Source organism: Anas platyrhynchos, chromosome 8, assembly GCF_047663525.1.
Source record: "Anas platyrhynchos isolate ZD024472 breed Pekin duck chromosome 8, IASCAAS_PekinDuck_T2T, whole genome shotgun sequence".
Lineage (NCBI taxonomy): Eukaryota > Metazoa > Chordata > Aves > Anseriformes > Anatidae > Anas > Anas platyrhynchos.
The window spans coordinates 17,443,793-17,457,282 of record NC_092594.1 but is presented as its reverse complement, the minus strand read 5'-3'; the positions used below and the strand labels follow the sequence as shown (position 1 = coordinate 17,457,282).

The 13,490-nt window shown below is 39.2% G+C and overlaps 1 protein-coding gene across 2 annotated transcripts in view; it reads right to left on the bottom strand.

The window, feature by feature from the left end:
• Window positions 1–13,490, bottom strand: part of KIFAP3 (kinesin associated protein 3) — a 74,497-nt gene that overhangs the window by 11,216 nt on the left and 49,791 nt on the right. Inside the window, exons 18-20 of one of the 2 annotated variants that reach the window (XM_072041853.1) lie at window positions 10,481–10,670; window positions 6,183–6,282; window positions 5,484–5,595 (exon numbers count right to left, since the gene is read on the bottom strand). In XM_072041853.1, coding sequence (XP_071897954.1) covers window positions 5,499–5,595; window positions 6,183–6,282; window positions 10,481–10,670 — 387 coding nt within the window. In that variant the 3' untranslated portion in view covers window positions 5,484–5,498. Of the gene's footprint in view, window positions 1–5,483; window positions 5,596–6,182; window positions 6,283–10,480; window positions 10,671–13,490 lie in introns of those variants that run through there. The other variant, XM_027463585.3, reaches the window with a different exon arrangement.

Sequence of the window (13,490 nt, the reverse complement as noted above, 5' to 3'; positions counted from 1 at the left end):
TGAGTTTAACTTCTTAAAAACTAAACATGTAGGCAGTTAGAACAACAGACTATGATAAAAAAAGATACAACTGCTACCACTAACAACATTTTTGTGGGATAAAGAAAACCAACAAAAAACCTTATTTGTCTCCAGAAACTTCATTGGTTCTGGGCCTCTCTTTAAGGCCTTTTCAAATTCATTTCAGTGGGATTTACAATTTGCTAATACTGATGTGTGATAAACTAATAAAATCTTGCCTACAAGGTTATAGGCCCAATTTACTAGTAAAACCTAATTCAATTCTCTTAGGAAATGCAAATTAAATAGTGTCCAAATGGTAGAAGCTGAGAAATGGTAGAAGCTGAGTACAACTCCGTACTGCAGAGGAAAAACTGTTTTACCTCTCCCCCCCCCTCCCCCCTTTTAAAATAAATTTTAAGTATGGAAATGAAAAAGTAATGCGCAAAACCAAGTGATATCACTATGGTAAAGTGTTTTGAAGTAGAACCATATTGCAATAATAATTTACATTACAGCAGCTTTTATTTCCGTCAATTAAAAGATTTTATACTTACTGGAAGTCCATCTCTGATCACACCTCTAAGACAGGAAAACATTGCTACCTCTACTCAAATGGTGAAGAAATGTGAATACTTTCATTTCTACTCTAGCACAGACTCCACATCAGAACTTTTTTTTTTTTTAATCTTAATTTATATTTCTAAGACCTGTGAAACATAGCTGCTTCTGCCCCTGATGGCTGTAGAGGGTTGCATGAAGCAGCTCACTTTTACTGCCAACTCATGCACCAGTTTTTCACCTTCAGAGATAACCTGCAAGATGGCAATTAACTGCTGAAAGGCTGGGAAGGGAGAGCTCAAACTTCTAAACAAACCTTTCTGAAAGCTGGTGTTTCAAAAGAAAGATCCGATGGATGAGAAATACTCCCACAGCAGGGTCCCCCCACTCCTCCAGTCTTTTCCTTAGGAAGAAGGGTTTTTATATCAGAAACAAATCTTATAGGGTTTAGAAACTAAGGAAAAGAAACCAAATCCTAACCTCAGTGCTTGAGAAGAACATCGGCTGCTTTGTGAATGTGAGGATCTATATGGAAGCTAGCTGTAAGTGCTGATGTAGGAGACAAATTACAGGTACAACCAATTAAAAACATTTTGATAAACATTTAGAGTGCTTATTTGCCAGCACATGATGCAGTTCCTGCACCCAACCCGAACAGGAGCTACTCAGTTGTGACACATGACTGAGAGCTTGCACCACACTGAAGAAGTTAAGAGGAGTGGAAGGCTACAGCCCTAGGTCCTTCCCTCAATAAAGTTCACATCTGATTTTCATCAGGGTACCCAAGCAAAAAAAAGCCCATGGGTAGGACTCCTTTTGCCATTCAATATGGGCTTTCAGCACATGCAAACACAACAAGTGTGTAGTTTGGCTGGAGATGGCTTAAGCCACAGTAACGCTCTTCTCTGGGCTCCGCTAGCACCTATTCTGTCACTGAAGCCCACACAACCAGTTTCTGCCAACCCAAGACACAAAACCTAGCTTATGTATGGTCATACTTCCCCACAGACACAGCTTAAAGGCAGTACAGAGCAGCCTGCAGGGTCCTGGCTCTATGTCCTAAACTCACAAAATATCACAAGGTCCTACCATGGTAAAAAGAGGAGAAACAGCTACAGATTTAGGTCGTGAATCCAGGTAAGAGCAAAGATGTTTCATCAAGGAGTGAGACAGTCACCCCATAAAAAAACAATTTTTTTTTTTGCAGCTCTGCCCCATTTTATAATCAGGTTAAAAGGTTCTGTACTGGAGGAAGCTTCCTCTAGAAAAAAAAAAAAAACTTGGGCTACCTCCAGCACTCCTATTAATCTTTCTAAAGCTCCAGACAAGACAGAATTTGGGAAGTCTGATGAAGCTATTTACAACAAATTGCCTTTCACATGTAAAGGTTTCTACCATTATCTAGTTATAGCTGGGAAAGGTTAAAAAGCTTCTTCCCAAAAGGGAAAGAAAAAATACTGTGGAAATCTCCATTATATGATATTTAGCCATCACTATGATGCCTGTGTCTTAAGAAAATAATCTCTAGAAGGTGATTAAAATCTGATAAATGACTGTAGATTCCTGAAGATGTCTTTCAGCTGTTTTTTCTCCCTTGCAGCTCAGACACTAAGCTGTCATCACTTTAGCCAAAAGGTGAGGGATTTTTTGTTTGCTACACTCGTAAAACTTTCACTCTATATTAAGAGTTATCAGAACCAGGAGCACTGAATACAGATTTTTAATAACAGATGAAAAATTCAAATCTATGCCTAATGCCCATCTGCTTCTGAAAGACAGTATGACGATTCAAAGCTGGTAATCTAATCACAAAAGTCTTTTCCTAGCCAATGAAACAACCTGGATACAAGCTGTCAAAACAACCTTCTCAGCCATTTATTTTGTGCAGAATGGAAAACATACCTTACGATCTGCTTGCATTCTGCTCCGAAGTTTTAAGGAAAACAAGAGAGGCTATTTATGTATTTTATCGGTATTTTTACATACGTTCTATTCTGAAATAATTCTACGGACATCTTACACAACTCTATTAAAAATATAGTTCAGAAATAAGAGCTTTAATCTAAAGCTGTGAAACCTCACAAGCTACACGACCAGAAACAAAACAATTCTATTTCTAACAATGGCTTGGGCCCCTAAAACGAGGGTGGCAGTATTATAAAATGCCAGCTTTCCAGGTTATTGTTGATGTGCTGCTTCTCCTTTATGTTGACAAATACTGGAGACATCCTGTATCCTAGCTTGCCATTGTAATATGGCCAGAATAGCATGCAAGCAAATTTACATACTAAATTCAGGGCTCGATACTTCTATAATTATTCTCTTCGAAGTTGTTCTGTACTGGAGGAGTCCATCATTCAGGGCAGCATTCTTAACTCTGATGGTACTTAGAACTCTGTTTCAAAGCTAAGTCTAAGAAACCCTACAAAGGGAAGGTAGTATCTTTGAAAAATCCAACCCTTATGATATTCCACCTAGTTTGACAAATCTGTTTATGCTCTTACTGCTAACAGTCTTCTTTCATGCTTCCCTGTTAAAAAAAAAGGAAAAAAAAACACACTGTTCTAGCCCCAGGAGTCCAGGCACATACAAATATTTCAAATTTTTTTGTCTTTTATTTTTAAGAAAACTCCTACTTTACTCTCGACTTCAAAAAAAGACTTTCCTACCCACACAAGACTGTGCAGCATGTCTGGTCCAACACATGTAGGTCTTGTGACTCGTAGGACAAGGACTCCCCAGGAGATTGCAGCGGTAGCCCTGCTGGGTTACAGGGAAGTCAATTTCATTGATTACACACCTGGATATATCTGCTGCTCCAATTCCCTTCCATTTTCTTGAATGTAACTCAGTGGAAGTGAAAAGGCAATCCCTGGACCTCTGCTAGAACTAACATCCTACAGGCAAGGCAGCACATGGTTTTCACTATCTGCTCCACGCAATACAACTGGACTAAGTCTGATACACGGCAGCTGGTGTGGGCTGAGTTCCCTTGTACAGGTGTTATTAAATACTGCTTATGGTGAAAGCCTTTCAGGCAACTTGAGCTTGGTTACGGTCATGGAAAAGTCTCCCAGACCCCTTTCTTTGGTTCCAAAAAATGAGGTTGGTGATCAGACACTCTTAAATCCGGGTAACGCCTCCCTTTATGAATACGCTGGGGACATCAACACTAGTTCAATACCAGCTCAGCTTCTCAATGAGATTCAGGCACTAAAAAGGTCGGTCTCGCTGGCTGACCTCTAAGCACATTTATGCAGGCTCTCCTGAAGGTAAGGGGAAGTCCCGATTCAGTTTGAACATGCTGCAAGGGTAGGAAATAACCTCAGAGAAATTAAAAAGCTGACATAGCCTAACTTTTCCTCCTAGGACTGCAGAAAGGAGAAGAAAGGATCATTCAAAGTTGAGTAGAAAGGAATCTGCTCATGGTTGTCACCTACCTCAAATTTCACAGGGTGGTCTTAAACGATGGAAAAGACTCACTCAGTTCCCAACTCACTGCACTGCTTAGCAAACAACTGTTTCTATTACAGAATAATAAAGCCTAATATAAAAGGCCAAGACCAGAAGACAGACACAACAACTAAATGCTTAATAAAAAGCATAACAAATGAAAAGACTGAAAAACACGCATCTACTCATTTTAAAGTCATCCCTCCTCAAACTCACAAAAAGATCTTAGTATTAACTGACTTGTTAGTTGTCTATGCAAATCATAACAGCTTTCTTTTAAAAAGTTTCTGAAAACATATCCAAATATTAATAAAATGAACCATTTTTATAACAAAAATCTTGATTTATTAAAAGCTGGAACTGGTTAAAAATAAATCCTTGACATAAGGTTCTTGTTAGCTTTAAACTGTAAGCATAAAAATACCCTCGAATTATGTTTTGGTATGGATGAAATGTACTCTATATAACACATAAAAAGAGCCTTGACTTGCTGCTATTATTTTTAATTAGGGTCCCTAGCACGTATGGTTTTACCTTCCAACACCAATTGAAATTTGGGAAAAGGGAGGGTCTGACTCTTCGAACTCATGGGACTGGCAATTCCATGCCTCATGCCTGGAGCAATAATGCATTTTACATTAGCTCTAAGCATCAGGAAATCCTGGCTTCTGGCGCCAAGAAGTTCAAAACGGTAATGACACACATCTGAAAAGTAGGATTCGCCATCCGACTGCCAGTATCTATTCTATCAAACAATTCAGTCCTGCTATGTTACAAATAGGACAGAACATTTGCAGCAGTCCATACTGTTTCCAATTAGACTGTGTCTGGACTGCAGATAACCATGAAGCAGTCATACAAAAAAAAAAGCCTACCGAGAAAACAGAATCGTAACAAGAAATCTGAATATTTACAGAGGCTATCAAAAAAGGGCAATTACAAAGTTTGCAGTTAGACAAATTGCAGTTTGTCTGTCCTCTTTTTTTAAGGTGGGCCTCCAAAACACCTGGAGACATCACAAGGAAATTCTACAAATGGTTATTTTAATTAAAGATACACCAGGTGCATTTTGCTACTCATTTTACTTGGAAGACAATCAGATTAAAACACAGCTTATTAACGCTCCCTGATAAAGCTTATTATCAGCTCCCTGATAAAGGCTTGAAATATGAGACCAAGCAATCTACTTTAACTTTTACCCATGGACACTCAAGATTTTTTCCCAGCTGAAAACTGTCTGGAAAGCCAAGATGACCGTGACTAGGGCTATCTTAGTGTATTGGAATGAAAGAAGGCTACAAACATCCCTCTTCATCTTTTTTCTCTTCTTCCACAGGGCCATAAAGACTGTTGGGATTACACCGCCATACAGTTTCTGGTTAATACAGAAACCTGTCATCTCCTGGGTTGTGTGTCTATGTTAATGTTGAAGACCATGAGCCACACAGTAAGACTCCAAGAGCAGCAGATGGCTCATACTTCGCTCAGTACCTCGATCGCCAGCCTGCCCTGAGATGAAGGCTGCACATGTGGAAGAGATCAGATGACGTGGTCCATACCAGCCCATCTCTAATCCTTCTGCTAAAATATTAATCATAGCTTTCATAAATAAGTTCACAATGTCACTCTTATTAGAAGTTTAGCCAAAACTTTACCTGGCAAGCGATTCTTCTTAGACTTCATGCCAGTATCCCCTTCCCAAACACAAGCTCCACACAAAGGGTTGCACAGTTGACCCTTCCTGAGTATAAACACTTTTTCCTTCTCAAGGTAATTTAGCTCTATTTTTTTCCCCAATCTGAGGATTTTAGTTAATTTTTTTCTTATATATGCTGCCACTATTACACCCTATGCTGCCTGAATGTTAATTCAGCTTTCTGGTGCACCATGAGTACAATAAACAAACAAGTGTAACCTTCCACTGCCCCTTAAAAAATACGAGAAGCCAAAGAAAAACTTTTTTGCTTCAGCTATGCATACTGTGAATTGATCCTACCTACAAGTGGTGACTGAAGTTGTAAGTGGTGCAAAAATGTTATTAGGAAGGAATCAGTGTTTTAGACAACATTGGTTGGTATAGATGGTACAGACTGACTGTAGCATGGTCTGTAACTCAGAATATTCTGTGATTCAATGGTTGTATGCGTTCTTCACAAACAGCAATTTACCTGCTGGAGAAGGGATGCTGCCCAACAAGGTCTCCGTTTTGAAGATGATAATCACCGAAGAAATCTGGACTCACTGCTCCATCAGGGGCCATTAGGCCATCTGTAAAAACAAGAAAGATACAGAGACTGTAAAAGAAGGGCATGATTTCAGGGTGGGCAGGCAGTAATTTGTGCTGATTTTTCGCAAATCCATTAGCAACTTGGATTATTTCTGGGAGGAATATCAAGCAACAGTAATACTGAAAAGGAGCAACTTCAGCTACAACAGAAGTTTCACTAGGACTCCATCTAGTCTACTGCCCTGAGAAAAGCTACACCTAGGAAAATTTCTCTTACCTCTTCATCTTAAGGCCTGGAGATACTAGATCAAGAACCATATTGTCTGCCACCTCATGAAAGGGAACACAGAGGAAAAAGTAATGACAAGTGTCAAACATGGATCTAGGCCAGCAGCATAGAAGTAGAAAAGCAACAAAAGTCTTAATTTTTCAAGACACTACCTTTTACCACTATCTTTTAAAACTGGTTAAGGAAAAGAAATAGGAAAGCATCTCAGAAACAATTTCATATTCCCTATTTCAATGTCTTCTTGCTATTCCCTAAAAGGGTGGTCTTTTCACACAACAAACTCACAAGAACATAGATTAGTGCTTCCTTTTGCTTCACTTATATTAAAGCACCGGCATTTGAAGATGCAAACATCTGTAAAGCCAGTAGTATTCTTTAAAGGCTTCCTAGTCTCTGCCTGCTTTATAAAGAGAAGGAAATCGAGGGCTAACATCTTCCCTCTGTTACATCAGTGTAAATCCAGAGTGTCTTTGAAGTGAAGTTGAAGTGAAGTCAGTGAACTGACCCCAGCTGAGTGAGAGCTCAGCTTAACTCTTTCCTGTTCCCATTCCCCAAACTCATTTCTTGTTAATAATAAGGGCACAGTTAAAAACCTGATAATTAATACAAGGCTCTAATTAGGTAAACACTATTTAAATAGATCCTATCTCAGTTCATCTCCCTTACTGTATGAAAACAACCCCAGACTTGCAGTGCAGAAAGCATCCCAACAAAAAGAGGGCAGAAGCAGGTACATTCTGACGGGTACTTTAATGGTTTAACAGAGGATAGAGAGATTCCTAATGACTAGGAAGTTACAAATGCCATTCCACTTTGAAGAAGGAGAGATAAGATCCAGGGAATCACAGGCCACTTAGCTTAACCTCTGTGGTTTCAAATCTACTAAAACTGCCTGTGCAGGAAGCAGTGGAAAGTTACTTACAGACACAAGGGCTTAAAGATGACGACTCAGGCATTCAAACAAATCTCCGTGTGCTTTATGAATTTACCTGATGGTTTTTTGAAGATAATATAGTGACAAATGATAAAAGGAATAGAATTGACACATCTAGATTTCTAACAGACATTTGATGAGGTGCTACAGAGATTCATTTAGAAGATAATGCCTCATGGGAAAGTGACTGAATACAATGCAACAGATTGCAAATGAAAAATGCTAGCCATGATCAGACTACTTTTTAGCAGCATAAAGACAGCTGTAACATGGCTATATTCTAATTGCATGCATGTGTATACAGTATGTGAAAGGGTATTACTTGACAAGCAAACATTCTGGCACAGATCCGTATTACTGCCTTTCAGCGTGTTCAGATAGACGGGAGTGCACACGGATGTAAGATGACCAAACAGCAGGGAGGAAAGTTAAAATGGTTCTTATTAACACTTCTGTAAAGTTTTCCTATTCTTGTATTGTTAAAAAAAAAAAAAAAAAGAAGCAAGCGACATTAGCATTTCTGCACCTACATTTCAGATGAAAACCAATAAAACTAAGTGACTTTGTATTTTAAACAGGTTGGCTTAAAACTTCTTGGGAAGCAGAGACACTTAAAAATAACATCTCACTATCTTTCTACCAATGAAGAAGAAATTACATTTTCACTCTGAGGCCGGAGCTGCTGCTGCTTAAAGTGTCTTCAATCAGGAGTGCTAACATTCAAACCATAGCACTCGGTTACGGCTCACAGGAATTTATATGAAAATGAAAGCACATGGATATCATCAGCTGCATATAATACAATTACAGTTAAAGGACATCTGTTGTTATGCACATTTCAACATAAATTAGGGTTTTGTACTTTCAAAGCAAAGACGACACTGAGCTGAAGGTAACTTCAGAAATTCTACCAAGTTTTTGGTGCAGGTTTAGATCTCTTTGGAAGAGATATTGGTATACCTTTGCAACAGGGACTCAACTCGTCGGCAGAAGACTTGAGAATTGTTACAGCTTGGTGGGGATTTGTATTATGCGTGAGCCAGCAGTGCAGGCAGTTTCTAAAGCCACCTTGCCAAAACACTAACATTTCTGACTGCAAAAAAGATTTTTTATTTTTTGTTATTTTTGACCAAGTAATGCCATGCTGTTCAGAAACCCAAACGCCTACTCTAGTTGGTACAATAATCCATAGCCTTTAAAAAGGAGTACTATGCGTCCCTCCCCAGTCCTATCTCAAATCTATAAATCTAGCAAAGTTCAGAAGCACACCATGACTGGTGCTTGCTGGAAGGAACTTGAGAAGTGAATCTGTATCTTGAATATAATCAGTTACTCTTATACATTTGAAAACAAAAGCACTTTTCAAACATCTGCACAACATATCACTGGAAATCTGCCTCTCCTTCCTGGTCAAATATCAATTCCAACACAAAAATCTTTGTTGAAATAACATTGAGCCAATAACATGAACGATTAAAAAACAGGAAATTCAGTATTACTGGTGACACTCCATCTCTAGCTCGTATTGTTGGGAAAAGAAGTGGTCCCATGAAATAAGCAAAGGTTTAAGACTTATAAAAGGAGGACTGCAAGAAGCATGCTGTCATGTCTTTAACTTAGGAAGCCTGAAATAGACTTGATGTAATCAGAGACCCTGGTACTGTACTACACACTGCTCACACTGCTAACCTTGAAGGACCAGTGCAGGAAAACAAATCCAGTGCTGCAGGATGTAACCACAAAATAAATAAGAATCCTTAAGTTCTGTTATACTTTGAGAATGAATTTTGAAATTCTGCTGAGGTCTTGCACATTTCTTTTCTCACAGCAACTACAAAGCAAGCTTACAGGTTTCAGTGGTTTTGTTTTTCTTATTACTATCCCTGCAAATTCACCCAGAGTCAGAGTTTTGTGACTCATGCTTCATAGCAAAGGACTGGACACTTATATGGAAAAAGAAGAGAAAAAGACTCAATCCCAGCAATTAAAAGAAACACACGCACACAGAGTCATCCAGGGGTTTAAAAAGGATATAAAAACCACAAGTTTGAGAGCACAAGCCAACTCCTAGTTATTAAAGGTTATGAAGACTTTTATCCGGTGCGCACATTATTTGATGAACATCTCCTGCAGGGCTTTTTGAACCACTCTCTGAAAGGGGTGGCAAGAGAGGATACTAGATTAGATACATCAGTGTCTCAATCCAGTATGGCAATATTTAATGCTCTTACTAACTACAAATCTTTACAGAAGGAGAGAGCAAGCAAACAAATTTCACATGAAAACCCCTAGAACCATGCCACTATGCACTATAAGTACGAGTAATCAAAATTATGAGCAACATTTTTTTCCTTTATGAAACATACGAAGGTTCATCTCCAATTCAATTAAGAGAAGTTATGTTTTTAAGTTTTTATTCAACTTCTTCAGATTATCAATTAATAAAACTCGTCTATACGATGATCTTGAAAACAATAGAAATTCACATGCTTCCCTAGATATATGACAGCAATATTATACAAACAGTGATTCACAGCATGATTGCTGCTGCTAAGAACATACATATTTGATGTGGCTCAAGTCAAATTTTGCATTAAATTCTACAAAAAAAATCTGTTACAGAAGTAACACATAAGACCGAGCAAAATTCAGCATCAAATCCCATAGCTGTACTGCTCTGTGAATGTAACAGGAATAAGAAAGGGTTTGTGTTTGGCTAAGTAAACAGGCTATGGACATAAGAGACAGCGGTGAAGGAATAAGGCTGGACCACCTTTATTTAGATCAGTAATCATGCTCTGATTACTCTGATTAGCTAAGGTAGATCTATTCACATTTCTAAAGACCTGTCACACTTTGTAAATTCATGGATATACAGTGCTCAGTCCTTCATTAACATCCTAACAAGGGCAAACACATCCCTGGCGAGTATTCATCAATGCTGCTGACACGCAATGGTAACAGATACAAATGGGGCAGCAATCCCCGTGCTGAATACTAACACATGCTGCCTTACCTGCGTTGTAGTAGAGGTCAGGTCTTTCCAGAATGTCCCCTTCGTGGATGTAGGGCTCAATACGATCGTCCCCATACAGATACTGCTCGCTGTCATCCATCTGCCGACTCTCCACCATCTCCAGCCACTGAGAGTTGTGCCATCGAAATTTCTCACTCTGGATTTTTTTAGCCCATTCCTCATCGTATTCCTGTTTAACAAAATCACACAAGATTTTAGAATGAAGTATAGAGAAAGACCTGTTTGGTTTAACAATAATTTAACATCAGCAAAAGATCCAAGTTTCAGTGCTCAGTGACCTAAATCCTCTATTAAGCCTACAGAATACTTTCAGCAAAAAATGGTAATGATTTTGCAAACTCTATGCATTATTCTGTTTTTGTACACGTGACACCAGTACAATATTCCCTTTACAGTTTTTAGCTTTACACTATTCAGAAAAACCTCCTGCTCTGAGCAAAGGAGTTCCATCACCATGGTCTCCTCACTTGGAGGATCAAGAAGAGCCAATTACTGCCAATTTTAGTAATTAAAGACTTCAGTAATTAAATACTAACACTGACCAAATACACTGTATGATCTCCTGAAACAAGCATTCACTGTGACAATTAGTTACTAGAAAACACAACAAAAAAAGGCTGTGATAAAACCAGTAAGTCTTTATTTTATTTGAAGAGCTCCAGTAAAACAGGATTTAATTTCCAACTTCTTGTCAAATTTCGTAATAGGTTACTATTCCTACTATCGAACACCCACAAAAACAACACACAGCATTCATTAAGAGGTTATGGGAACCACAGACAAAGCTAAAGCTGGAGAAGAACTTCTCCAGAGTGCTGAGGGAAACAGGATGTAAGTACAGGCCACTGTGGAAACAAAAGGCAGGCATGAAATTTCAGCCTGGATTACAGCCCGACTGCACTCTAATAACATGATATTGAGTATAAAGGCGTACCAGAAGGAAATGACATAGCCAATGGTCACCGTGCAATCAGCTGATTCGAAGGGAAGGCTCCTCTAAGCAGACCCGACTATATGGGCTGTTGATTACTACTGAGCAATCACAGACCTCATAATCCTCAGATTTTCAATATGACTGGAAAAGTAGGGCACAGCTAACTGTAGGAACTCATGAACATATGAAAATTGCAGATGTTATCAATTTGGGAAGATCGACAAATAATATACAATGGCTATTACCTTTTTAATCAAAGGACTGTGACCAAGAGCGACATTCATAACCAAAAAGTGGTTCCTACTTGTGGGAAGAAATATCCCTATGAAGCAAGTCCCGCTGTATCTACTTCACTGTCTTCTAAGCTAACTAGGAAGGAAACAAAACTGAAAATCATATGTTAACCATCTTGAGAGTTAAGAAATGATCTAGACAGAGTTTCCTTGGAGATCTAGCTGGAGAAGTTTAAGGTTTTTAAAATCCACTTTACTTAAGCCCAGAAGGGGAGAAAGAGTGTTCACACAATTAGCGACAATGTCTTGGCTGCAGAAGTGGTAATTTCTTAAACTGCTCCAGCTAGACATGCAAAAGCTCATCTGTCTACAACTCGAGGTCAAAAACCAGCAGTGAAGACAGAGTAAGTTGGCTAAGCAGCCCAGGTTAAACCTCCAGATCCCCCGTGGGCTCAACTTGGGCTTTGAACTTAATAGTGAAGCTACCTTGTCTTTACTGCTGTTAACCTGACGTAGGTAACGCCTCCTATCCTTTGCCTTTTCCATCCTTCTGACTGTTTGATAACGCAAAAACCAGCTGGTTCAGTCATTCTGGCAGAGGATTTGCTGGCATTGCCAATGAGTCTATCTGGAGCCTTAAAGATTTCATGGGGAATCACGTTGCATCGCACAACCACAAACCATTATTGTATAGCAGCGGGTTTTTAAGCTATGTTTTACTTGGAGGAATGGCAAGGTTGTTTCTCTTGGCTTAAAGCAGAATGTGAACTCCTTTTTGATGGGACATCCACGCAAGCACCTGCGATTGTGGGGCTCTGATCAGTCTGGGGCATTATTGTGAATTTCTCAGATTCCACCCCTGACCAGCAGCAATTACGAGACACTTCTAACTCCCTTCTGCACCATTCTGGCACACAAAGCAGTTCTGTTCGACACCTAGTGTCTCACATGGCTTCTGTGCACAGAGCAAGCATCATCTGCAGGATCTGTAAAGGTTCCCAGTCCCTGCTGGCCTCCAGCAAAATTCCAAGTTCCTGTCAACCATACAGTAATGCAGCACCCTTTGGGAGGAAGACAGACAAACCAACCCTACACCTTATACTGTTAGGAAAAAGAACTCCGAGAAAAAAAAAAGAACTTCCCCAAATTGAAAGCAAAGTCCCCTTGGAGAGGTAGGCTCATTGTTGAAATTTGTAAAATAACCCATAAAAAAATGAAAGGGCAGGAGTTTCAAGGATGATATCTGACTAGCATCTTGGAAACATCTACTTTGCTGCGTCTGCCAGAGCTAAAGTGTGGGCTATCAACCCTCTGCAGTCGTGAATTGCTCACAGGCTTTAAAGAAACACCTTGTAACTGCCAGAGATCAGACTGGAGCCTTAAGAAAACTATTCCCAGAAATCATGATTGCAAGCAGTGAGAGAAATAAACAAACTTAACAAACAGCAAATTAGACAGATCTGTGGGAAAGCTGAATTCCTTTCACATTACCTTGTTTACTTTTAAAAGTTCCCAAAAGAAGAAAAAGCCAGTAGCTAAATCCCTCATTCATATTTATCATAAGTGCACTTGGAAAACATGTCAACCTTCCCGAAGTCACAGCCCCGAATGAATCCCACTTGCCCAACATCACCGTCTGAACTGGCTGGACATTTGCCACAAACAGACGTGAACTTACCAGCCTTTAATCCTTCACAAATTAGTTAACATTTCTCAGACCCTAACTATTTTTGCTTGTTCTTCTTCAGACAGCAACAAGAGCAGAGTATTCCTATGTATTTGATGTTTCCTATCTTATATTAAAAGGCTCCAAAATCTCAGG